The following is a 27,925-nucleotide window of genomic DNA, read 5'->3' as shown; positions in this document are numbered from 1 at the left end:
AACCTTCCAAAGGTAAATACTTAGATGAGTGGGTCAATGAAACATGACTGGTGATTGGGTTTGGGTCCACAGTGAATTGGATTCTAATCGGAAGCTGATGCAACAGGATGCACATAACATGGAAGTGTCTACACCAGTACCCCCAATAAATGCGGAAGGAAATGATGAGGACGAGACTCCAAAGAACACATTGTCTCTAGAAATGTTGGTTTCCTGCAGAATGCAGTTGGCCAAGACCTAGTCCATCTTGGCGTTGCAAGAACAGCAAGTGGGGGCCCTTCGGCTGTTGCTTGTGGTGTTAGCACTGGACACTAGCACAACATAATGGATCTTGATCCAGCATCCAGCAGCGTGGATAATTTCAAAACACCAGAACTTACAAAAGAAAATGGTCTCCAGGAGGATGGGATAGGAGAGAGTAGTATGTATGATGAGAGGCAACCTAAGAGAAGGAATCGTACCCTTATAAATAATGAGCAAATAGATGAATTAGAGAAGGCTCTAGTAGATGAGCCTGAGATGCACAAAACCCTGTTCTATTTCAGAGTTGGTCAGAGAAGTTAAGTCTGCAGGTAACTTTGGGGCATTCTATTCTTAGGTCTTAATTGCTAAATGCATTCTCATTTATGGAAAATACGGCCATGCTTTTGTAGGGCCCAGAGATCACAGCATCACAACTTAAAAATTGGTAAAACTGTGTATCTTAACCGTTCTTTTGAAGTTTCTTTCTTCAAATCGATAAATAATGTTTTTTGTGCTTCTCATCTAAAGCTATTTGTAACAGTGTTTAAATGTGCAATTTCCAGGTTGAACAACCGGAAAGCTAAGCTTGCTCGCATTGCAAAAGAAAGGGCGGAGAATGCTGATAAACCATCTACTCCCCATCCCGGCGAGTCTTCAGAAAGTGCCGGGGAGGACAACTATCTACCCCCTGCAGGTGTGATGACTGCTCTATCCAAAGGTGGTAGCCTGTTGAGCCGGGACAGCACTGAGCAAATGTTGCAGGCAGAGCTATCCCCGAACACGACGATGATGGTCCGTCCATTCACGAGATCCTTCTCGCTGGAGCCCGGCCGCCTAGTTTCATTAGTCGATAGCGATGGGAAGGAGGTTGGCAGGGGCATGATCTTCCAAGCACCAGGGAAGTGCCCAACGGAGAGCTGCGTTTGCGTGGTTGATGTCGTTGATCTCAGGACCGAGAAGTGGAGGGAGCTCCCCCACCCTTCGGAGGCATTTGGGTGGACATTCCAGGAGGCGGAGGCGAGGAATGGTGGCATCATCAGGGTCTCTTGGGACGCCGTCAGGTTGTTCCCTGTAGCGTAGCAAGGCCGATTGTATAACAAGATGAGTAGAGGGAAACTATGGTCTAAGTAACATTATGTTATGTTATCGACTCCTCGCTGGTGAGTCTGTAACCTTGGTTTCCTGGTGTCCTTCAATGGGGAGTAGAGAGGGAGATTGGAGTGGCGCAAGGTGTATGGAAGAAGAGGGCGCTGATCACCCAGATCTCCTGCGGCGGCGTCGTGCCTGGCCAGGATGATCCCAGGTGATCTCGCCCAAACAAAAGGGAGATCTTATTCCTCGTTGATTATTACAGTTGATGCCCAGCCACCTTTATAGCCATAGGCGGTCTCAGGATAGACATATCTACTGCTACCATTTAGCCACATAAAAAGGAACTAACCTATTATTTAGGAACTGATTAAACAGAAACTATTCCTGACTTATCTCCTCTTTCCTATTTTTGCGCCTTGTGAATTGGCGGCCCACAAAAGCATCTATAACATTTCCCTCCTCTCCGACAAACAACTCGTCCTCAAGTTGTATTTCTGGATATCTTCTCTTGAACTCATTACATTGTTCCCATGTAGCATCAGTCGGCTCACGTCCAAGCCACTGGACCAGTAACTCCCAAACACCTCTATTTAAACGAGCCTTCACTACTTGTGCTGGAACCGGAAGTACCTTGCCATGCAGAATCGTTGGTAAGGGTACTAGTGCGGATGGGGGCTCCCCTTGGAATTTCTTGAGAAGTGCCACATGAAAAACATCATGGATTCTTGCATTGGTTGGCAGCTGTAGCTTATAGGCGACCTCTCCAATGCGTTGCAGAATTTGATATGGCCCATAGAACTTAGGTCCTAATTTGGATGTTGCTGCTGGAGTGACACCCACTGCCAACCTTTGGTGCAGACGCAGCCAAACCCAATCGCCGACAGCATACTGCACATCTCGACGGCCACTGTCCTGTGCCTGCTTCATTGTTACCTGAGCTTGGATTAGCCTTTGTTTGATGTCTGCCAAGAAAACATCTCGATCCTGAAGTTGCTGATTGACGGCAGCTACTCTGGCTGTCCCAGGTGTATAAGAAAGCATTGTTGGAGGGTCCCGGCCATATACAATCCTGAATGGAGTGCACTTGACCGCAGTCTGGTATGACATATTGTAGCAAAATTCAGCCCATGGAAGCCATTGTAACCAAGTTTTTGGCTGATCACCTGCCAAGCAGCGTAAGTACATCACAATAATTCTGTTAACCACTTCCAACTGTCCATCGGTCTGGGGTGAAACGCGGAACTAAGTAACAACTTGACCCCAGCAAGGTGAAAAAGCTCGGACCAGAAGGCACTAGTAAACATTGTATCTCTATCACTTACAATTGAGCACGAAATACCATGAAGGCACACAATCCCTTCGAAAAATGCCCTAGCCACGGTCACTGCGGTATATGGATGGCCAAGAGGAATAAAGTGGGCGAACTTAGAGAACCTGTCGACCACTGTTAGTACCACTGTCTTGCCACCAACCTTAGGAAATCCTTCAACAAAGTCCATGGAGATGTCGTTCCAAATTTCCGATGGTACCGGCAGGGGTTGCAGCAGACCTGCTGGATGTAGATGCTCAGTTTTATTCCGTTGGCAAGTGGCGCATGCTTGCACGAATTCTCTGACCCGTCGTAAGGCCTATGGACTGTAGAAGGATGCTCTCCATCGATGTACAGTCTTCTCAATGCCCTTGTGACCACAATTGTGTGCTGCTGCTAGGATTTCTATCCAAACTGTTGAAGCGTCCGGGATGAAGACCTTCCCTTGAAATAGTAGCAGGCCATCAGCTTCCGTCCATCCTGATTTTGCAGTTCCCGCTATAATGGCAGCCCACAAGCTTAAGACCTGTGGGTCGGTGGCAGCTTCATTGCGAAGGGTGTCAAACAGCTGAAAATGTGGTGCTGAGATGCTGTTAATTTCTGCGGTGTCTTCGTCGCGTCGAGACAAGGCATCTGTTGCACCATTCAATTTGCCCGGCCTATACTCCACTGACATATCATATCCAAACAATTTGCTGACCCATGTATGTTGCGGTATTGTAGACAACCGTTGATCCAGGAGGAATTTAAGGCTATAGTGATCTGTCCGTACCAGAAAGGTTCTTCCCCATAAATATGGTCTCCAATTCCTCACTGCTTTGACTAAACCAATCAATTCCCTCTCATACGCTGGTAATTTCTGATGGTGTGGTGCTACAACACGGCTGAAATATGCAATGGCCCCATCTCCTTGATGAAGGACTGCTCCAAAACAGTCCCTGATGCATCACAGTCCACTATAAACTGTTTAGAAAAATCCGGCATCTGTAACAGTGGTGCTGATATAAGGGCTTGCTTGAGTTGAAGAAATGCCTCCTCTGCCCTTTCCGACCAACGGAACGCCTCACGCTTGAGAAGAGCCGTGAGGGGTGCAGATATGGTCCCATAATCCGCTATAAACTTGCAATAATAGCCAGTGAGACCCAAGAAACCTCGAAGTGCCCGAATAGACTGAGGGCGCGACCAAACTTCTACTGCTGCCACCTAATCCAAATCCATAGAAACGCCCTGAGCTGAGATAACATGACCCAAGTAAGCGACTGATGTTTTGCCAAACGAACACTTGGACTGTTTGACTGATAACTTGTTTGCTCGGAGTGCTGTAAATACTTCCCTAACATGTTGTAAGTGCGCTGCCCAGAAAGAGCTGAATACCAGAATATCATCGAAGAAGACCAGGACAAACTTCCGGATGAAGGGTTTCAGGACATCATTCATGAGGGCCTGAAATGTGGACGGTGCGTTGGTGAGGCCGAAGGGCATGACTAGAAACTCGAAGTGACCTCGATGAGTGCGGAACGCTGTCTTCTCAATATCATCTGGGTGCATGCGTACTTGGTGATATCCACTGAGGAGGTCCAACTTTGTGAAGAAGCATGCACCGTGTAACTCATCCAAGAGTTCGTCGACCACCGGAATGGGAAACTTGTCCTTGATTGTTTTGGTATTGAGGGCCCGATAGTCAATGCAGAAACACCAGGATTTATCAGCTTTCTTCACAAGTAACACTGGAGAAGAGTAGGCCGATGTGCACTCTCGAATGATGCCTTGCTGCAACATGTCTTCGCAGTGGCGCTCGATCTCGTCTTTCAACAATTGGGGGTATCTGTAGGGCCGAACTGCAACTTGTGGCGTCCCTGGCAGCAGCCTGATGTGATGGTCGTGACGCCGAGGTGGCGGAAGGCCACGTGGTTCAGCGAAGATGTCGGCGTAGGACTGCAGTAATGCCTGTAGTAGTTCGCAGGGTTCGGACATGGCTGCACACTGAGTATGAGGCGCACCCAGTCCTACCCAACGCACCTTGCGTCCCAGGCGCCAGAACTCCATGGATAAGGCGTTGAAGTTCCACAATATGGGTCCCAATGACCAAAGCCACTGGACCCCTAGGACAATGTCGAAGCCGGCTAGAGGAAGACCGTAGCAAGTGATGTGGAAGGTCTCCTTGGCAATAGTAATTCGGAGCTTGGAATATATCCCGCTGCTGGCGACGTTGTCCCCGTTTGCTACATTGACGGAGAGACCCGGTCTTGGTGTGACTTGGAGGCCCAGCTGGGTGGCCACAGCTTCCCGGATGAATGTGTGGGTAGAGCCTGTGTCCACCAGCACCACCAATGTCTGATCCTTGACCCTGACCTAGAGCTTCATGGTGCTGCTGATGTCAATGCCCGTGAGGGCATGAAGAGAAATGCCCAGGTCTTCCGCTGCTGCATCTTCCTCCATGTCGTTGTCCATTTCCAGCAAGAATACCCCCCTTGCGGTGCACTTGTGATCAGCCGAGTACTTCTCATTGCAGTGGTAACATTCTCCACTTGCCCGTTTCGCTGCTAATTCTTCTGGTGTTAGACGTATGAAACACGGTCGATTTGTAGCAGCCGGCCTGGCCCCCGGTCCTGAACCAGTCCCTTTGATGGCGGACGGGTTCCAGTGACTTTGTCTATCTCTGAGTGCTGCAATCTTCTCCTCCTTACGCCCTTGGTGTGACTTTGGCGGACGAGTTTCGATTATTAGTTTCCGTAGTTGCTCATAATATATATAGTATCATTAATATGATGAGTATATTTTATTTGATAGTTTGTGTAAACCTATTATAAATCCTATTAGGTATAAGTGATAATTATAATCGTTTATTAGATGAAAGACATGTACCGGGAGGCGTTGTGGCAGAAGAGAGGTCGTCCTCGGGAGTTATATCCGGACGTATCTAGTAAGGATGCTCCTGTTCCTCCTGAACTCCCCGTGCCTAACTGTGACTGTGGCAGACTGGCTTGGGTATGTCAATCCAAACATCCAGACACGGCTGCTCAATGCTTCTACCTTTGTGTCGGTTTTGACGTACATAGCTTATGACTTGTGACTTAATTTTGTTCGCATTTAGTATTTAGTATTTAGTAGATGTGTAATAGTGCTTCGTTCCATTGTTTTAGGGGCACCTGAGGTGTTTCTTTTTCCAGTGGATCGACGGCCCTGATAAATTTGACCCTCGATATCTTCTTTTCGCTAATTGGTTGTGTGGAAGGACTAGTCATGAACGTTTTAAGCGTTGGGTACCTCCTCCCCCGAATCCTCCACCAATGACAGATGTGGAGAAGGAGGTAGCAACAGAAAGACGGATGGACTCACCGCCTCGATGCGATTGTGGAGACCGTGGTGTCATCGACGAAGACCATGAGAAGCAGTTCGTGTGTCCGAACATTGATTATGTGAGCCCATCGATACGCTAAATGTATAAACTAGTTATTTTTTAAAATAAATTACTAATTTATTTTCCTGCAGCCATACGGGTGGCGTAAGTGTCGTTTCAGAGAGTGGTTGTATGGTCCTTTGTCCCATTGGCCAGAGCCAGAGGTAAAGGAAAAGAAAAAAAATCAGTGGGCGGAAGAGTTGAACCAAGTCCTACGAACAAGTCGCAAGAACCAAGACCAACTATCTCTGTTCTCCCTCTCCACCAAAGCAAATGCCAAAGGAACCAATGCGTTGTCTGCGTCGCATGATATGGCAACCAACAATGTGCCCTTATACTTCCCAAGCAGAAAAGTACCATCAATAGAGAGCACGGGACGACAATGCCTGAAGGCCTCTACGCACTGCGAGAAACACCAGAAAGCACGAAAAAATATCTCTCTGTCGTTCCTCCATTCATTAGGTTTGGGGATGTACTCGTAATGCATGCCTGGGTTTTTTTGCTTTGATTGCATTGAACAATGCTGGTAACTTCTCATAACCCTCCTCCCAATCCCCGTATATCATCTTCCATGCTCGCTGCTTTGCCCTCCATGCTTTCCCATATTTGATCCTGTAACCAAACAGCTCCGAAGTCATGGTCATAATTGACTTCACCTTCAAGTTTGGCTGACCCTTCAATATCCCCAATATCCTTTTCGCAATTAGGGTATATGTCAACTGACGATGCTTAGAGCTCAGCTCTGTTTGGGCACAAGTGTGTGGACCTACAATTTTGGTGATCTTAAACTTTCCGGTTTCCTTCTGCCTTCGGGCACATACCCTCCAATTACATTCTGACACCTCGCACACAATATGTAACGACGCTGTGCATACGAGTGTCTCACCTTGAACGGCCTCTTGCGGTTCACAGAATATTCTTGTAGCCATCATCTCAGTGTAGGCAGGTCCTTGAAAAGCCTACCTTAATCTCAATGCTGTCGGCGTTATCCAGAGCCTCTAGCAGTTCATCATCACGTCCTTCAGCATATGCACGGGTGGAATGACTTAGACTGCTAAATTCATGTACTGCAGGGTCACGCTCGGGACACAAACGTCTTATGAGTTCAATTTCTTGCTCGGTCATTTTTTGAACCGGACGTCATCATCAGAATCTAAGGCCCGTGCAGCCTCATATGGCTCCTCCTCATCCTCAATCTGAACATCAACACTATTGGATGCCCTGCATATGTTGTCCATATTATATGATACTAGCACATCAAGATAAGCACCATTATCTATTTGTGGAGATCCTGCATCGGGTCGAAGCAAGAAATGCCACATTAAAAAGTCTAATCAAACGAAATAACGATGGATATGAACAGCGTGTCAAAGACACTTAATACGATGATCCTGAACTGGATCCTAGGTCAATGGGATCTCTTGGGGGGGTACCACCGGATTAGAAGCCCCACAAACGCCAGGAAGAGGACGAGAAATCCCATACTCGTGCGGCCCCGATTGAGCATCGGACACAACAACCACTTCTTCCGGAAGCTCTACCAAAGGAGCTTCAATACGAGATGCATTTGGCATTTGTGGAGTCAACCCAAATAGAGCATCACGATGACTAACAGATAACTTTTGAACAACCACATCCAAACATGGTGGAAGCATCGTCTTCACAATTCTTACATATCTCACCCAATCATCTTCTGAGGCAATGGAGATCAACCGTCGGACAACTGTTCCATATGTAATATGGGACAACAAACCCTGAATTGATATTCTAGGGTCGTTTATGTTGCAACTAATCTCTTCACAAGCTCGAGCGAAAATCTTGTCAAAAGATGGTCTTTCATCGAACATCATGGTCATGATATTCATACCAGCAAAACTAACATTCCCATAAGCATCTATCTCCACGCTTCCTCCATGGTATAGTGTCACTAGGGTGTCCATCTATTGCAAAAACATATTACTAACTCAATATCCATTTAATATGGTATATGACTAACACTATATAGTAAAAAAATGGGCAGCACCTCCCCTATATGGTTAGGTTTCTAAAACCTGCAGATAAACCTTCAGTGCGATGGCTGAACATAAAATAGACAACTGTAATCGTGAGGTGTTAGATTTCAGTTCAGCACGTTTCGTTCACTTTTCTTGGGGATCTACTTAAGCTGATGTAATGCCCACTTTATGAATAAAGTAAAGAAAAGGATATCATCATTTGGGTTGCCATCTCATTATTATAACATGGGATTAACCCTAATCAAAAGGACAAGATATCTAATAAAAATATTTAATGCATCATGTTGGAATTTTGTTTGTTGTACATTAAGTAATGGTCTTAAATATATTAATAAAAATATAATAATAACTTGAGATGTGGATTGAACCCCAAATTAAAATTTAGGTTTGAAAATAGGGAAGGAAAGAAAAGACAAAGAATATAAAATATAAAGAAAATTTATATATCTCCAAAATTGGTACTTTTAATTTAACAATATAATTTGGGGATAAATTTGGCACAAGATTTGAATTTAAAGTGGAATTTGGGAATAGAGAAAAGAAAATAAGAAAAGAAAAAGAAAACATCACGTTGGGCTAACCACCTCCCATTTCGGCCCATCTCCATATTCCCTCCTTCACGGCCCAGTATTTCGCGGTCATGACCGGCGCCGACATGTGGCCCCGCTTGGCCAGTCAAGCTGCGTCGACCACTGGCCAGTGGGCCCCAACTCCTAACTCACTCGCGTGTGCTCATGGACGCAGCCTGTTTCGCTGACTCGTGGGGCCAGATCGTCAGGACCTTCCTTCTCGCGCGGACTCTGTTAGAACAGAATGCGGAGCTTGCGCAACAACCCCCGTGCCGTCAGCCTCACTTTTTTCGCGCGTGCGCAGGGGCTGATCGCAGGTGTTGATCATCTATCCATGGCTGTTGGCCCCCATTGCATCAGTTGCGTCTCCTCGACCAGAACGGACTCACTGGCAACAACCTCTCCGGAGATCGCGGCGTTCGTTGCAACCAAGCTTGGGACCTAACACCTAGATGTTTCCCTTTACCTGCGTATAAGTATCGTAGCCGCATTCCCTCGACCATCTAGCCAATGAACAAACATGGGAGGTGGGGGGAAAGTTAGCGCCGTTGTTGGGCGAGATACTGGCCGCCGCGCGGGTCATGGAAGTCGTTGCCGTCGACCTAGGTTTGCGTCAGCGATGAGGCCTCGGATCTAGGCCTAGGAGCTTTGGGGAGTCGCACTAGTGGTGCACATGGTCGTTCCGGGCGCGATTGTGGGCAGGCGACGCTGCAATTCCTCGCTGTGGTCCGACGCTACCGCGGAACCGCCCTCCTCCGTGGGCAGCAGATCCCACTGCATGATTGTTGGTAAGGAAACCCCCTGCGTGTTCGTTTAAGTCTCCACATCGTTTTCGTAGGGCTTCCATGGAGTTTGATGCGCCTGCGTGCCGAATCGTGGTGCGTCGGCCATGGCGCCGCCACACACTGGGTTGGGGGAAAGAGAAAGGATGTGCACCGTTTGATCTTATCAGACGACTATGATTAAGTTGTGGATACCCCTTCGCGCTAATGGATAGGAGCCGTGGATCTACGGATGTGTGGGTGAGCGGGAGCGCTAGTGTCGTTAGATCCCGACCCTTGGATGGTAATCTGATGGTCCGTATCCGATACCGGTTCGGGTCTTATTAAGATCTAATCGCAACCGTAGCATATAGATCCAACGGCCCACAGTTGCCGATACCCCTTCGGTCGTGCGATGTTGCAAAAAGGCCCCTCGGCTTTTCCTAAACTAACCCGTCGTCCAAGTCAGGGTTAAGACCATTACCGTTTAGTCCTGGAATTTATGCAGAGCCCCCTAGGCTTTGTTAAAATTGTGTCAGCAGTCTAGAAGCATGAGGAAATTCATAATTTATTTTAGAAAATGATTTTTAATACAAAAACAATACTAGAAACTTGTAAAATTCATATTTAATTCATTTTATCTCCAAATTGATTCATTCCAGTTGCAATATTTTTGTTTTAATATTATATATCACCTAGTATCTCTGTTTAGCCATGAAACTTAGATCAAAATTGTTCATTTGAATTAGTCTATACCAAGCATTAAATAACTCCAGAAATTCATAACTCAATAACCGTAACTCCGTTTTGATCCATTCTAGTTGCATTAGTCTCACAATAATATTTATTATCATCTGGTAACTTTGTTTTGTCATGAAATATAGGTTAAAATGTTGCACTTAGTCTATTCTATACTTAACCACGTGGATCTTCGGAAAACCATAACTTCATAACCGTAACCCCGAATTTAGCGGTTCTCAATCCCACGATCTCGTAGCGACGCGTAGATTATTATTACACAGTTTATTCTTATGTTTGTTGTGATGTTAATTTTGCCTATACCATGTTTGTTTGTATTGCTATGACTAGCGCGAGGTCACGAGTCATCTGAAAAGCAAGTTGGTACCTGCAATCTCAAGTCCCAGGCAAGTTGTGCCCTTGATCACTTCTTTTTACCCAATCATGTTCTTATTAATCATATTGATCTGCATAGGTTAATTTTGATGGGACACAATAGGTTACCCTAGTTTGACTATCTTTATACCTTGTTTACCAATGATTTTTTGGGTAGTACCTGCTATTGCTTTATGTGGTTTTGGGTATAGAGATACACACTATTCATGATTATACTTTTTTTATCAGTTGTTATTTACTGTTCATGTTAAGATCATTATGTTAATTGGAACATGGAGAACCACCTGGGAAAATAGTGCTACCACAAGGGTGGTATGGGGCACCCTTGGCTGATTAATTAGGAAAGCTAGTAGATGACTACCTTACCCGAAAGGGGCAAGGGCAGTAGGGGAGTGGTCAGTGTAGGGAGGTCCTTGGGTTGATTTAGTTGCGATGGCGGTCAGGCGAGGGATCCCTGCATTGGAGCTTCCTAGAAACTGTAGCGGGTTTTCTGAAGCTAGTGGAATTTATAAAGGCCTCGTAGTGGTACCCTGCCTCGCTTCCTCGGTAGAGGTGTATGGGGTCCGATCAACCCCATGACAAATGGGTAACATGACTTGTGGGTAAAGATGTGCAACCTCTGCAGAGTGTAAAACTGGTATATCAGCCGTGCTCACGGTCATGAGCAGCTCGGACCCTCACATGATTAATTTATGGAACTAAATTTAATTTGTCATATGCATTGCATTGAGGGTGTTGTTATCACTTTTGTTCTACTACTTAACTGGGTTGGTATTTACTTCTACTTAGTAATTTCTAATAAAATTTTGACCAACTTTAAAAGCAATGCTCATCTTCACCCAACCTCTTTGGTAAGCCTTACACTTCACATGAGCTCCCACCTTTGGCGAGTTCATGCACATTATTTCCCACAACTTGTTGAGCAATGAACGTATGTTAGCTCACTCTTACTATCTCACACCCCCCACATGTCAAGAATAGGTACCGCAGGATGAGGCGCATGGAGGATGATGTGGCGAGTTCGTGAGAGGTCTAGGCCGTAGTCTCCTAGTCAACTTTGGGTTGTTGGATCTGAAAGGGAATTAGGCTTACACCTAGTTCCTAAATAATTTTGGTGGTTGAAATGCCCAACACAAATAATTGGACTAACTAGTTTGCCCAAGTGTATAGATTATATAGGTGTAAAAGGTTCACACTCAGCCAATAAAAAGATAAGTTTTGGATTCAACAAAGGAGCAAAGAGGCAACCGAAGGCACCTCTGGTCTGGGGGCACTGGACTGTCCGGTGTACACCGGACAGTGTCCGGTGCACCAGAGGACTCCAACTTAAACTTGCCACCTTCAGGAATTTCCAGAGGCACTCCGCTATAATTCACCGGACTGTCCGGTGTACACCGGACAGTGTCCAGTGCTCCAAGGAAGAGCGGCCTCCGGAACTCGCCAGCCTCGGGAACGCGCAGCAGCTGCTCCGCTATAATTCACCGGACATGTCCGGTGAACCAGCAGAGCAACAGCTACTTTGCGCCAACGGTCACCTGCAGGCGCATTCAATGCGCGCCAGAAGCGCGCAGAAGGCAGGCACGCCCATACTGGCGCACCGGACATTGAACAGTACATGTCCGGTGTGCACCGGACATCCAGGCGGGCCCAGAAGACAGAAGCTCCAACGGTCGGAATCCAACGGCATTGGTGACGTGGGTGGCGCACCGGACATGTCCGGTGTGCACCGGACTGTCCGGTGCACCATACGACAGACAGCCTCCACCAACGGTCAAGTTTGGTGGTTGGGGCTATAAATACCCCAACCACCCCCACATTCAAAGCATCCAAGTTTTCCAGCTTCCAACCACTATACAAGAGCTAGCATTCATTGCAAAGCACACCAAAAGAGATCAAATCCTCTCCAAACTCCACACAAAGCCTTAGTGACTAGAGAGAGTGATTTGTAGTGTTCATTTGAGCTCTTGCGCTTGGATCGCTTCTTTTCTTTCGCACTCTTTCTTGTGATCCAACACTCACTTGTAATTGAGGCAAGAGACACCAATTGTGTGGTGGTCCTTGCGGGAAGTTTGATTCCCAAGTGATTTGAGAAGAGAAGCTCACTCGGTCCGAGGGACCGTTTGAGAGAGGGAAGGGTTGAAAGAGACCCGGCCTTTGTGGCCTCCTCAACGGGGAGTAGGTTTGCGAGAACCGAACCTCGGTAAAACAAATCCGCGTGTCACACTCTTCATTTGCTTGCGATTTGTTTTGCACCCTCTCTCGCGGACTCGTTTTCTATTTCTAACGCTAACCCGGCTTGTAGTTGTGTTTATATTTGTAAATTTCAGTTTCGCCCTATTCACCCCCCTCTAGGCAACTATCAATTGGTATCAAAGCTCGGTGCTTCATTAGAGCCTAACCGCTCGAAGTGATGTCGGGAGATCACGCCAAGAAGGAGATGGAGACCGGCGAAAAGCCCACTACAAGCCACGGGAGCGCTTCATCGGAAGAGTCCCGCACCAAGAGAAAGGAGAAGAAAGACTCCTTAAAAGGGAAGGAGAAGAAGAAGGACTCCTCCAAAGGAAAGGAGAAGAAATCTTCTTCACACAAAGAGAAGAAGGAGAAGTCTTCCTCCCACAAGCCGCAACGGAGTGGGGACAAGAAAAAGAGGATGAGGAAAGTGGTCTACTACGAGACCGATTCTTCATCGACATCTACCTCCGGCTCCGACGCGGCATCCGTCACTTCTAAACGCCAAGAGCGTAAGAAGTATAGTAAGATTCCCCTACGCTACCCTCGCATTTCTAAACATACACCTTTACTTTCCGTCCCATTAGGAAAACCACCAACTTTTGATGGTGAAGATTATGCTAGGTGGAGTGATTTAATGCGATTTCATCTAACCTCTCTCCACAAAAGTATATGGGATGTTGTTGAGTTTGGTGCACAGGTACCATCCGTAGGGGATGAAGATTATGATGAGGACGAGGTTGCCCAAATCGAGCACTTCAACTCTCAAGCAACAACAATACTCCTCGCTTCTCTAAGTAGAGAGGAGTATAACAAAGTGCAAGGGTTGAAGAGCGCCAAGGAGGTTTGGGATGTGCTCAAAACCGCACATGAAGGAGATGAGCTCACAAAGATCACCAAGCGGGAGACGATCGAGGGGGAGCTCGGTCGGTTCCGGCTTCGCAAAGGGGAGGAGCCACAAAACATGTACAACCGGCTCAAGACTTTGGTGAATCAAGTGCGCAACCTCGGGAGCAAGAAATGGGATGACCACGAAATGGTTAAGGTTATTTTGAGATCACTTATTTTTCTTAACCCTACTCAAGTTCAATTAATTCGTGGCAACCCTAGATATACACTAATGACTCCCGAGGAAGTAATCGGGAATTTTGTAAGTTTTGAGTGCATGATCGAAGGCTCGAGGAGGATCAACGAGCTTGATGATCCTTCCACGTCCGAAGCTCAACCCGTCGCATTCAAAGCGACGGAGGAAAAGAAGGAGGAGCCTACTTCAAGTAGAACACCCATCGACGCCTCCAAGCTCGACAACGAGGAAATGGCGCTTGTCATCAAAAGCTTTCGCCAAATCCTCAAGCAACGGAAGGGGAAGGATTACAAATCCCGTTCCAAAAAGGTTTGCTACAAGTGTGATAAGCCCGGTCACTTTATTGCTAAATGTCCATTATCAAGTGACAGTGACAGGGGTGACGACAAGAAGGGCAAGATGAGAGAAAAGAGGAGGTACCACAAGAAGAGGGGCGGCGATGCCCACGTGTGTCGCGAGTGGGACTCCGACGAGAGCTCCACCGACTCCTCAGATGATGAGGATGCCGCCAACATCGCCGTCACCAAGGGACTCCTCTTCCCCAACGTCGGCCACAAGTGCCTCATGGCAAAGGACGGCAAAAAGAAGGTTAAATCTAAATCCTCCACTAGATATGAATCCTCTAGTGATGAAAATGTTAGTGATGAGGAAGATAACTTGCGCTCTCTTTTTGCCAACCTCAACATGCAACAAAAAGAGAAACTTAATGAATTGATTAGTGCCATTCATGAAAAGGATGACCTCTTGGACACTCAAGAGGACTTCCTTATTAAAGAAAATAAGAAGCATGTTAAGGTTAAAAATGCTTATGCTCTAGAAGTATAAAAATGTGCAAAATTGTCTAGTGAGCTAAGCACTTGCCATGAGACTATAGACAACCTTAGAAATGAGAATTCTAATATATTAGCTAAGGTTGATTCTATTGGTTGTAATGTTTCAATTCCCAATCTTAGAAATGATAATGATGATATGCTTGATAAGATTGAAGAATTGAACTTATCTCTTGCTAGCCTTAGAAATGAAAATGAAAAATTGCTTGCTAAGGCTAAAGATTTTGATGTTTGCAATGCTACCATTTCCAACCTTAGAACTAAGAATGATATCTTGCATGCTAAGGTTGTAGAATTAAAATCTTGCAAACCCTCTACATCTACCGTTGAGCACACTTCTATTTGCACTAGATGTAGAGATGTTGATGTTAATGCTATTCATGATCACATGTCTTTAATTAAACAACAAAATGATCATATAGCAAAATTAGATGCTAAAATTGCCGAGCATAACTTAGAAAACGAAAAATTTAAATTTGCTAGAAGTATGCTCTATAGTGGGAGACGCCCTGGCATCAAGGATGGCATTGGCTTCCAAAGGGGGGACAATGTCAAACTTAATGCCCCTCCTAAAAGATTGTCCAACTTTGTTAAGGGCAAGGCTCCCATGCCTCAGGATAACGAGGGTTACATTTTATACCCTGCTGGTTATCCCGAGGACAAAATTAGGAAAATTCATTCTAGGAAGTCTCACTCTGGTTCTAACCATGCTTTTATGTATAAGAGTGAGACATCTAGCTCTAGGCAACCAACCCGTGCTAAGTTGCCTAAGAAGAAAATTCCTAATGCATCAAATGAACATAGTCTTTCATTTAAAACTTTTGATGCTTCTTATGTTTTGACTAACAAATCCGGCAAAGTAGTTGCCAAATATGTTGGGGGCAAGCACAAGGGGTCAAAGACTTGTGTTTGGGTACCCAAGGTTCTTGTATCTAATGCCAAAGGACCCAAAACCATTTGGGTACCTAAAGTCAAGAACTAAAATTGTGTTGTAGGTTTATGCATCCGGGGGCTCAAGTTGGATACTAGACAGCGGGTGCACAAACCATATGACAGGGGAGAAAAGGATGTTCTCCTCCTACGAGAAAAACCAAGATCCCCAACGAGCTATCACATTCGGGGATGGAAACCAAGGTTTGGTCAAAGGATTGGGTAAAATTGCTATATCCCCTGACCACTCTATTTCCAATGTTTTTCTTGTAGATTCATTAGATTACAATTTGCTTTCTGTATCTCAATTATGCAAAATGGGCTACAACTGTCTTTTCACTGATGTAGGTGTCACTGTCTTTAGAAGAAGTGATGATTCAATAGCATTTAAGGGAGTATTAGAGGGCAGCTATACTTGGTAGATTTTGATAGAGCTGAACTCGACACTTGCTTAATTGCTAAGACTAACATGGGCTGGCTCTGGCATCGCCGACTAGCACATGTTGGGATGAAGAATCTTCACAAGCTTCTAAAGGGAGAACACATTTTAGGACTAACAAATGTTCATTTTGAGAAAGACAGGGTTTGTAGCGCATGCCAAGCAGGAAAGCAAGTTGGTGCCCATCATCCACACAAGAACATCATGATGACCGACAGGCCGCTTGAGCTACTCCACATAGATCTATTCGGCCCGATTGCTTACATAAGCATCAGCGGGAGTAAGTATTGTCTTGTAATAGTGGATGATTATTCTCGCTTCACTTGGGTATTCTTTTTACAGGAAAAATCTCAAACCCAAGAGACCTTAAAGGGATTCTTGAGACGAGCTCAAAATGAGTTCGGCTTAAGGATCAAGAAGATTAGAAGCGACAACGGGACGGAGTTCAAGAACTCTCAAATTGAAAGCTTCCTTGAGGAGGAGGGCATCAAGCATGAGTTCTCTTCTCCCTACACGCCACAACAAAATGGTGTAGTGGAGAGGAAGAATCGAACTCTATTAGACATGGCTAGGACCATGCTTGATGAGTACAAGACTTCGGATCGGTTTTGGGCCGAGGCGGTCAACACCGCTTGCTACGCCATCAACCGGTTATATCTACACCGAATCCTCAAGAAGACATCCTATGAACTCCTAACTGGTAAAAAGCCCAATATTTCATATTTTAGAGTCTTTGGTAGCAAATGTTTTATTCTTGTTAAAAGAGGTAGAAAATCTAAATTTGCTCCTAAGACTGTAGAAGGCTTTTTACTAGGATATGATTCAAACACAAAGGCATATAGAGTCTTTAACAAGTCCTCTGGACAAGTTGAAGTTTCTTGTGACGTTGTGTTTGATGAGACTAATGGCTCCCAAGTAGAGCAAGTTGATCTTGATGAGATAGGTATTGAAGAGGCTCCGTGCATCGCACTAAGGAACATGTCCATTGGGGATGTGTGTCCTAAGGAATCCGAAGAGCCTCCAAATGCACAAGATCAACCTTCCTCCTCCACGCAAGCATCTCCACCGACTCAAAATGAGGATGAAGCTCAAGTTGATGAAGTAGAAGATCAAGCAAATGAGCCACCTCAAGATGATGGCAATGATCAAGGGGGAGATGCAAATGAGGAAGACAAGGAGGAAGAGGAACTAAGGCCGCCACACCCAAGAGTCCACCAAGCAATTCAACGAGATCACCCCGTCGACACCATCCTCGGCGACATTCATAAGGGGGTAACCACTAGATCTCGAGTTGCACATTTTTGTGAGCACTACTCTTTTGTTTCCTCTATTGAGCCACACAGGGTAGAGGAAGCACTACAAGATTCGGATTGGGTGGTGGCTATGCAAGAGGAGCTCAACAACTTCACTAGGAATGAGGTATGGCATTTAGTTCCACGTCCTAATCAAAATGTTGTAGGAACCAAATGGGTCTTCCGCAACAAGCAAGACGAGCATGGTGTGGTGACAAGGAACAAAGCTCGACTTGTAGCCAAGGGATACTCCCAAGTCGAAGGTTTGGATTTCGGTGAAACCTATGCACCCGTAGCTAGGCTTGAATCAATTCGCATATTATTAGCCTATGCTACTTACCATGGCTTTAAGCTTTATCAAATGGACGTGAAAAGTGCCTTCCTCAATGGACCAATCAAGGAAGAGGTCTATGTTGAGCAACCTCCCGGCTTTGAAGACAGTGAGTATCCTAACCATGTCTATAAGCTCTCTAAGGCGCTTTATGGGCTCAAGCAAGCCCCAAGAGCATGGTATGAATGCCTTAGAGATTTTCTTATTGAAAATGGATTCAAAGTCGGAAAGGCCGATCCTACGCTCTTTACCAAAACACTTGAGAATGATTTGTTTGTATGCCAAATTTATGTTGATGATATTATATTTGGGTCTACTAACGAATCTACATGTGAAGAGTTTAGTAGGATCATGACACAAAAGTTCGAGATGTCTATGATGGGGGAGCTGAAGTACTTCTTGGGATTTCAAGTGAAGCAACTCCAAGAGGGCACCTTCATTAGCCAAACGAAGTATACTCAAGACATTCTAAACAAGTTTGGGATGAAGGATGCCAAGCCCATCAAGACACCCATGGGAACTAATGGGCATCTCGACCTCGACACGGGAGGTAAGTCCGTGGATCAAAAGGTATACCGGTCGATGATAGGTTCTTTACTCTATTTATGTGCATCTCGACCGGATATTATGCTTTCCGTATGCATGTGTGCAAGATTCCAAGCCGACCCTAAGGAAGCTCACCTTACGGCCGTAAAACGAATCTTGAGATATTTGGCTTATACTCCTAAGTTTGGGCTTTGGTATCCTAGGGGATCCACATTTGATTTGATTGGTTATTCGGATGCCGATTAGGCGGGGTGTAAAATCAATAGGAAGAGCACATCAGGGACTTGCCAGTTCCTGGGAAGATCCTTAGTGTCTTGGGGTTCAAAGAAGCAAAATTTGGTCGCTCTTTCCACCGCCGAAGCCGAGTACATTGCCGCAGGTCATTGTTGCGCGCAATTACTTTGGATGAGGCAAACCCTGCGGGACTACTGTTACAAATTAACCAAAGTCCCTTTGCTATGTGATAATGAGAGTGCAATCAAGATGGCGGATAATCCCGTCGAGCATAGCCGCACTAAACACATAGCCATTCGGTATCATTTTCTTAGGGATCACCAACAAAAGGGAGATATCGAGATTTCTTACATTAACACTAAAGATCAATTAGCCGATATCTTTACCAAGCCTCTTGATGAACAATCTTTTAACAAACTTAGGCATGAGCTCAATATTCTTGATTCTAGGAACTTCTTTTGTTAAAAATGCACACATAGCTCATTTATATACCTTTGATCATATCTCTTTTATATGCTATGACTAATGTGTTTTCAAGTGAATTTCAAACCAAGTCATAGGAATATTGAAAGGGAATTGGAGTCTTCGGCGAAGACAAAGGCTTCCACTCCGTAACTCATCCTTCGCCATCGCTCCATGTCACTCTCCATCTTTGGGGGAGAGAGCAAAAGGACTTCGTCTTTGGTATAATCTTAACTCATTTATTTATGACCAAAGGGGAAGATAGTACTTCGAGGGCTCTAATGATTCCGTTTTTGGCGATTCATGCCAAAGGGGGAGAAAGTATGAGCCCAAAGCAAAAGGACCGCACCACCACCACCAATTTCAAAAACTTAGTTTTTCAAAGAGTATTTTTAATTGGTATCCTATTGTGTTCAAAAGGGGGAGAAAGTAGTATTTCAAAAATGATATATCAAAACTCTCTTGAACACTAAGAGGAGGATCTCATTTAGGGGGAGTTTTGTTTAGTCAAAGGAAAAGCATTTGAAACAGGGGGAGAAAATTTCAAATCTTGAAAATGCTTTGCAAAATCTTATTCACTTACCTTTGACTATTTGCAAAAGAACTTTGAAAAGGATTTACAAAATAGTTTGCAAAAACAAAACATGTGGTGCAAGCGTCGTCCAAAATGTTAAAAGAGAAGAAACAATCCATGCATATCTTGTAAGTATTTAGATTGGCTAAATTACAAGCAACCTTTGCGCTTACATTATGCAAACTAGTTATACACTTCTATTTTTGCTTTGGTTTGTGTTGGCATCAATCACCAAAAAGGGGGAGATTGAAAGGGAATTAGGCTTACACCTAGTTCCTAAATAATTTTGGTGGTTGAAATGCCCAACACAAATAATTGGACTAACTAGTTTGCCCAAGTGTATAGATTATACAGGTGTAAAAGGTTCACACTCAGCCAATAAAAAGATAAGTTTTGGATTCAACAAAGGAGCAAAGAGGCAACCGAAGGCACCTCTGGTCTGGGGGCACCGGACTGTCCGGTGTACACCGGACAGTGTCCGGTGCACCAGAGGACTCCAACTTAAACTTGCCACCTTCGGGAATTTCCAGAGGCACTCCGCTATAATTCACCGGACTGTCCGGTGTACACCGGACAGTGTCCGGTGCTCCAAGGAAGAGCGGCCTCCGGAACTCGCCAGCCTCGGGACGCGCAGCAGCTGCTCCGCTATAATTCACCGGACATGTCCGGTGTACACCGGACTGTCCGGTGAACCAGCAAAGCAACGGCTACTTCGCGCCAACGGTCACCTGCAGGCGCATTCAATGCGCGCCAGAAGCGCGCAGAAGGTAGGCACGCCCATACTGGCGCACCGGACATTGAACAGTACATGTCCGGTGTGCACCGGACATCCAGGCGGGCCCAGAAGACAGAAGCTCCAACGGTCGGAATCCAACGGCATTGGTGACGTGGCTAGCGCACCGGACATGTCCGGTGTGCACCGGACTGTCCGGTGCACCATACGACAGACAGCCTCCACCAACGGTCAAGTTTGGTGGTTGGGGCTATAAATACCCCAACCACCCCCACATTCAAAGCATCCAAGTTTTCCAGCTTCCAACCACTATACAAGAGCTAGCATTCATTGCAAAGCACACCAAAAGAGATCAAATCCTCTCCAAACTCCACACAAAGCCTTAGTGACTAGAGAGGGTGATTTGTAGTGTTCATTTGAGCTCTTGCGCTTGGATCGCTTCTTTTCTTTCGCACTCTTTCTTGTGATCCAACACTCACTTGTAATTGAGGCAAGAGACACCAATTGTGTGGTGGTCCTTGCGGGAAGTTTGATTCCCAAGTGATTTGAGAAGAGAAGCTCACTCGGTCCGAGGGACCGTTTGAGAGAGGGAAGGGTTGAAAGAGACCCGGCCTTTGTGGCCTCCTCAACGGGGAGTAGGTTTGCGAGAACCGAACCTCGGTGAAACAAATCCGCGTGTCACACTCTTCATTTGCTTGTGATTTGTTTTGCACCCTCTCTCGCGGACTCGTTTTCTATTTCTAACGCTAACCCGGCTTGTAGTTGTGTTTATATTTGTAAATTTCAGTTTCGCCCTATTCACCCCCCCCTCTAGGCAACTATCAGAATCGTTGTCTCCTTGTGATGTAATTATTTATTTATTTTGTACATAACTCCTACTATATAGTAAAGATGTGACATTCGTTTCTGTACCATTATTCATCATATGTGTGAGACTTGGTCCCAACACACCTGGTGATTATTTCGCGCCCGAGTTTTGGACCCCTAAAACCCGGGTGTGACAACTGCTAAGTTGAGACTGTTTTTCCCCTCACATATGGTGGCCTTGTCATCTTTTACAACAATAGGCCGGTGGCAATTTTGGTTGCCAAAATGGACGTTCAGTATGAATTTTCAATTGTAGATTATCCACTGCTGCGTTGGGCATCTGGGTGGGTTTTGCACCTTTTGATGTAGTTAGGAGGTTTTGCTTCAATTTTGTACTTATGTGTAGCTGTAGAGTCAGGAGGTTTTGTTTCAATTCTTTAGTATGAGGAAGTAACAGTGTACTTATCTGTTACATTTCAGATGTCGTTTCATTCCTAAAAATAGAGACGTCGAAAGATTGTTCAGAACATCAGTCGTCTACTTGTGAGCCATAATATCATATTGCTGCAGGAAAAACACAGATATGAGCATATTGTAGCAAGACAATGTAATGTGTAAGTATCAGCCAACCAGCGCTTCCATCCCCTTGCTTCCACCCGAGTCTCCACGTCATCGCTATCAGACGAGACCAGTGCCTCCATCCCCCTCTCTCCCTTCACCCTCTCTCCACAGCCGTAGAGAGAGAGAGAGAGGCGACGCGAGTGCTATTGGCGACATGGACACCGATCGCATCCCATGGAGGGCCAGCCTCCAATGGATCCATGGCTTGAAGGTGTCATTAGCTCTCGAGGATCCAAGATGTGAGGCACCAAATCGGTGGAGAGGTTAGTGGCGCTAGATCTAGTTGTTTCCTGCCCCTCCTCCTCCTCTCTCTCTCACAATCTGTGGCTCTTCCCCTACCCCTCTCTCTCCCGAGCTGCCTTCAGGGTGCAAGATTATTGGCAGCACGATAAGTGGAGTGGGCAGTTCTATGTGAAGTGGCACATAATTTAGGATGTAACGAACAGCCTTATGCGACACATCATTCTTGAGAACAATGACAATAAACCTGTCACAAATAGCAGTGACACCCAGGAGGTAAAATTTACATAATTCTTTTTGCTGAGTGTTTAAGTAACCAATTTCAATGGCACTTCTGAATAAATTCACTAACTCTTAGCATATAGGTGAATCTGGAACAAGGCCTCCAGATGCTAACAATCTTCAAGAGCCATGAGGCTGGGACAACAATCCTGGAAGATTTCGACTTCTATGAGCAGCGAGAGAAAGCTTTGCAGGAGAACAGACGTCAACAGCAGGCTGCCAGCACCGATCCTCGGAAGCTAGTGGATACCAAGCTCAAGTTCATGTGGACGATATATCAGATGCATTTGACAAGGCTGTTGGCCCAAATCAAACCTACTTATTAACTGACGAGAAAAAATTGTGATACTGGAAATTTTAGAGGTTGATGGTTCAGAGATGTACAATAAGATCATAATAGGTGTTAATGCACATGATGCACTAAAAGTACTAGGAGATGAAGCTACACGTGTGAATTGTTCTACAGAGATTCAACAATAGTAAACTTGCAGGTACTGCTGTTGCCTTTTGATCACTTATTCTGTTATGTCAAGAATATACCATTGTCTTTTGCTATATCTTTGGTGCAATGCATGCTATTTTTAGAAGGATTGCAGCATCCAAGTATCATTCTAAAACCTATGAAAGGACTTACCTTTTGTTTTCATTGAGTAGTCGCATTACTAACATGACATTTTCTTTTTTTCATATAGTATCTCTCGCTATGTTGGATCACCGCTGGTGCGCGCAGATGTACCAGGGCGAGAAGATCTGCCTCAACATGCACTTCTATCTGTTGTGGGTCAAGAACTGTCCGAGGTGAGACCTCACGCACACGTTGTGCCTTGGCCTCACGCAGTGACTGGCGTAGGAGGCCCGATTCTGGTGGACTTGGGCATGGAGAAACACAACTGCACAAGGATGAAGAGGTGGCTCCGACCGAGGCTTCTGCCTCTACTGCTCCTGATTTGTATGATATACCAAGAACCTGCGCTTTTTGCAACCACAATCCTCGATTAAACTACATGGAAAGCTAGATGAGCGACCAAATATTGAAAAAGTTGAGGCTGCAACGACCAAATATTGAAAAAGACGAGGCCGCACAAGAGATGAGGCGCCAAACAAATTCTGCTAATCTGTGTGACCAAGCTGTATAGAGGATGGCCCAAGATAAAAAAAAATGTAGTGGGAATCATTTAGCTTGTAAGGTTTAGGGTGTTATGGTTGTTAAGCTGTTTTCCTTGGAAGACTCCTGTTGAAGCGTAACCTATTGTAGTCATATGGGTGTAATCAGTTCAAGTGTGGTTCTAAACTTATAATGTATGGTGTACTTTTTTTAATATAAATGGAGATCAGGTCGGATTTTTTCGTGTTGGATCGGATTTTTACGAGCCAGGTTGAGTTTTAGATAAAACAATGGTCTATATTCAGTTCGTGAATTATTATGGGTCAAAAATTATAACCCATACCCATCCATTATTACATTAGTTTGGATAGGTTCAGTCGAATCGGGAGGAAGCACGTGGACGCCTCTGTCCCGACCGGAGATTGACCCGCCACATGCCCACATCGGACTAGAAACAACCGAACATGAACCCATTCCCAATTCCCCTCTCCGGCCTTCGCCGCCGCCAAGGCACGAAGCCAGAGCGCGATGGCATAAATCGCGGGAGCGCCCGCCTTCGAATCGGTTTCCCCCACGCCATGTCCTCCCCCTGCGTCTCGCACCACCAGCAAGTCCGTCTCCGTCTCCGCGCCGCCAGCCGCCTTCCCGCCCCAGACACGGCCTCGTTCGCGCCACCTGCGCCCCGGCGGCTTCGGGTGGCGCACGCGGCGATGAGCGCCAAGGCGCCCCTCGGCGTGGCGCCGGCGGAGGAGGGGCCCGGGACGCCGGGGCAGCAGGCCGTGCTGGGGGAGATGGTGGAGGATGCCGCCGTGTGGTGCGCCGTCCACGGGCTCGTCGTCGGAGATCGCGCCAACCTGGTACGCCATATGAGTCACCCCTCCCGGTCTTGGATCGACTGGCTGCTAGTGTTCGTCAGTGTGTTAGCAAAAGCTTGCATTTTGGGCGGTCTCACTTTGTCAGAGAATTTCCTCTAGCTCCATGATTGGAATTTCTAATAGTTCGTTGTTGCCTCGGCTTGGAGGATGGAATAATGGAGTACCCACCCTGCCAAATTGCAGTAATGTTGTTTGCTGTTTAAAAGGACAAATGTTCAACTTGTCTTAACAGTTGCAGTAATGCAGTTCACTGTTAAAAAAGGAACAATTTTCAACATGTCTTGACCGTTGCCACTCTGCACTCTCGCGGGTTTTGATATGACCAGAAAAGAAGAAGAAGAAGCAAACAACATGCCCCAATTTCCTGTAACTGTAAGCTATAATTACCGCTGAATTATCTGATCTGCATTTATATTGTCACTTGCAGAGATCAGGAACGGTCCCTGGGGTTGGCCTGGTTCACGCTCCATTCTCGCTGCTTCCAGCACGTTTTCCGGTATCGTTCTTCAATCAAGCATGCGAGCTGGCTCCTATCTTCAATGAGCTCGTGGATCGTGTCAGCTTGGATGGGGAGTTCTTGCAAGCTGCTTTGTCTAGGCAAGTTCTGAATTCTATCCACTGGATTCTTTTGGTACCAATGTGGTATATATCTTTGTTCGGAGCATACAGTGAGTAGACGAGATTGTTAGCTGATTTTTTTCATCACAAGATTGTCGCCTTGAATTTTGAGGAGAATATAACTCTCTGTTAGTCAGGTCATAGAAGGCCGAGCTATTTTTCACATTCTCAGCTATATAATGGTTTCAGGTTAACAACGGATTATCATTTTCTAATTTCAGAACAAAGCAGGTTGATGAATTTACTTCAAGGCTGCTAGAAATTCATGATAAGATGATGTCTATAAATAAGAAAGAGGTGAGTAAACTGTTTTTTATCGGCCTCTGTGTCTCAGTTTTGACCTTTAGGAAATGCTTCTTTCAAACTTTCTCTTGTTTTTTAGCCAGCCACTGATATGTGCTTGATACACTTTTAGGATATACACTTAGGATTGCACCGGTTTGACTATATGCTGGATTCTGAAACCAATTCACGACTTCAAATTGAGCTCAACACTATCCCATCATCCTTTCCTGGCCTTGGCTCCCTTGTCAGTGAACTTCAAAGGTCAATTTACTATCCATTCTATGGTAGAATTTTCATGTTTTCTTTCAAACTTTCTCTTATTTTTTCAATTGTTGTATGACCTCATTATGAAATGTTTAAGGTTGTACAAAATGATATTCCACCAGAAAGCATGGATGCCATGCGCCCGGTGCAGCAGCACTTGCCAACACAGACAAGCACTCCAGCCTCCAAAATGAATAACCTTCCAAAGGTAAATACTTAGATGAGTGGGTCAATGAAACATGACTGGTGATTGGGTTTGGGTCCATAGTGAATTGGATTCTAATCGGAAGCTGATGCAACAGGATGCACATAACATGGAAGTGTCTACACCAGTACCCCCAATAAATTCGGAAGGAAATGATGAGGACGAGACTCCAAAGAACACTGTCTCTAGAAATGGTGGTTTCCTGCAGAATGCAGTTGGCCAAGACCTAGTCCATCTTGGCGTTGCAAGAACAGCAAGTGGTGGCCCTTCGGTTGTCGCTTCCGGTGTTAGCACTGGACACCAGCACAACATAATGGATCTTGATGAGAGGCAACCTAAGAGAAGGAAGCGGGCCCTTATGAATAATGAGAAAATAGATGAATTAGAGAAGGCTCTAGTAGATGAGCCTGAGATGCACAAAAATTGGTCAGAGAAGTTAAGTCTGTCGGTAATTTTTTCACTTTGGGGCATTCTATTCTTAGGTCTTAATTGCTGAATGCATTCTCATTTATGGAAAATACGGCCGTGCTTTTGTAGGGCCCAGAGATCACAGCATCACAACTTAAAACTGGTAAAACTGTGTATCTTAACCGTTGTTTGAAGTTTCTTTCTTCAAATTGATAATAATGTTTTTTGTGCTTCTCATCTAAAGCTATTTGTAACAGTGTTTTCTCGTGCAATTTCCAGGTTGAACATCCGGAAAGCTAAGCTTGCTCGCATTGCAAAAGAAAGGGCGGAGAATGCTGATAAACCATCTATTCCCCATCCCGGTGAGTCTTCAGAAAGTGCCGGGGAGGACAACTATCTACCCCCTGCAGGTGTGATGACTGCTCTATCCAAAGGTGGTAGCCTGTTGAGCCCGGACAGCACTGAGCAAACGTCGCAGGCAGAGCTATCCCCGAACACGACGATGATGGTACGTCCATTCACGAGATCCTTCTCGCTGGAGCCCGGCCGCCTTGTATCATTAGTCGACAGCGATGGGAAGGAGGTTGGCAGGGGCAAGATCTTCCAAGCGCCAGGGAAGAGCACAACGAAGAGCTGCGTTTGCGTGGTTGATGTCACTGAGCTCAGGACCGAGAAGTGGAGGGAGCTCCCCCACCCTTCGGAGGCATTTGGGTGGACGTTCCAGGAGGCGGAGGTGAGGAATGGTGGCATCATAAGGGTCTCTTGGGACGCCGTCAGGTTGTTCCCTGTAGCGTAGCAAGGCCGATTGTATAACAAGATGAGTAGAGGGAAACTGTGGCCTAAGTAACATTATGTTAAAAGCTGTGGTTAACTGTGTTGTATTCATGAACTAATTGTTTTGAGCAATTCAGGTGGTTACTGATTTTACATTTTTACTACTGGTGTTAGTGTCACCTGCAATGTGCTGTGAGAAACCAATGCTGAGCATTCACCCATCCTTTGTATATCAATGGGTAAGTGGCCAGGATCGTAGCATGAACAGAAAGGGCATGTTTATTGTGGTGTTTATGTGTGGAGAAAGATAAATGAGTTCATAGGGTTTGGAATCTAGAAATCCGATTTAGAATCTAGAAAGTATTACTAATTTTGCTAGTAGTGTTAGTGTCACCTGCTTTGTGCGTCAAAGGCTATCATTGAAAAAAAGTGTTATATGCAAATTCTGACGAGGGTGATATATAATACTATAATCCTAAGTCCGACAGCCTAAATAACCTGGTTCTAAGCTCCTGTTTGATCTTTTTTTTCTATACCTTTTATGCAAATCTGAACTGTTGTTTTTTATACAACTGAACACCTTTTTAATGTGAGATATTGAACATTATAATTGTTAGTATATTAGATTAGAGTAAATTAGTTACCAAGCTAGGCAACCCCGCTCCAGCATTTATCTCCACGGATGAAAAGGGGAAGCAGCTATGTCATTACATTCTATAGATGCTGAAGCATTTATTTTCATGATTGAATTTTTTTGGCAGAGCACAGTTCTGTCCTAATTTTTAATTCGCTTAACTTTTTTTTACTAAATATATAAATAGATAGATATACATAGACGGTTACAAGCGTAATGAATAAATCAACCATGATTATAGAAGCAAATTAAACCTATCTACTAACTATAATTGTTTGGGGCGCAGCCCACAATCATTTTAATCTATAAAATATACCCTATACTAACACCTATCTAACCCATTTGGATAGCTAAAAGAGTATATTATAATCTAGAGTTGACTATGCTGTAATCACCGTTCAAAGATGCTACCAGTGTATACCATCGAGTAGACCTACAAGTATATCACCACCGTCGCGATACAGGATGCGTCTCCTCATAATGGTGCAGATGAAGCAAGCGATGTGGCTCTTCCGCCCGGCAAGGAAGGGCAACTCCGGGAAGTCCCACCGCATGCCAAGGGTGGCGGCCATGCGCCTCAGACCTAGACCACCTAAGTCC

The 27,925-nt window shown here is 45.3% G+C and overlaps 1 protein-coding gene and 2 pseudogenes across 2 annotated transcripts; all 3 read left to right on the top strand.

Moving 5' to 3' along the window:
• Positions 1-324: 324 nt before the first annotated feature.
• Positions 325-26,852, top strand: LOC103649462 (nodulin homeobox). The gene is given in 5 exon segments (XM_020548715.1): positions 325-523; positions 526-572; positions 654-688; positions 807-1,359; positions 26,750-26,852. Coding segments are annotated over 4 exon segments (798 nt in total). The 3' UTR covers positions 1,324-1,359; positions 26,750-26,852.
• On the top strand, positions 24,565-25,507 carry LOC103649459 (glutathione synthetase pseudogene; annotated as a pseudogene). The gene is made up of 4 exons (NR_161224.1): positions 24,565-24,734; positions 24,977-25,052; positions 25,171-25,301; positions 25,402-25,507. The product of NR_161224.1 is annotated as a glutathione synthetase pseudogene (transcript).
• Positions 25,544-26,840, top strand: LOC103649458 (LOC100384237-like pseudogene; annotated as a pseudogene).

The sequence above is a fragment of the Zea mays genome, chromosome 2 (genome assembly GCF_902167145.1).
Source record: "Zea mays cultivar B73 chromosome 2, Zm-B73-REFERENCE-NAM-5.0, whole genome shotgun sequence".
Classification (NCBI taxonomy): domain Eukaryota; kingdom Viridiplantae; phylum Streptophyta; class Magnoliopsida; order Poales; family Poaceae; genus Zea; species Zea mays.
The sequence above is the reverse complement of the archived record's forward strand: the minus strand, read 5'-3'. Positions and strand labels throughout refer to the sequence as shown.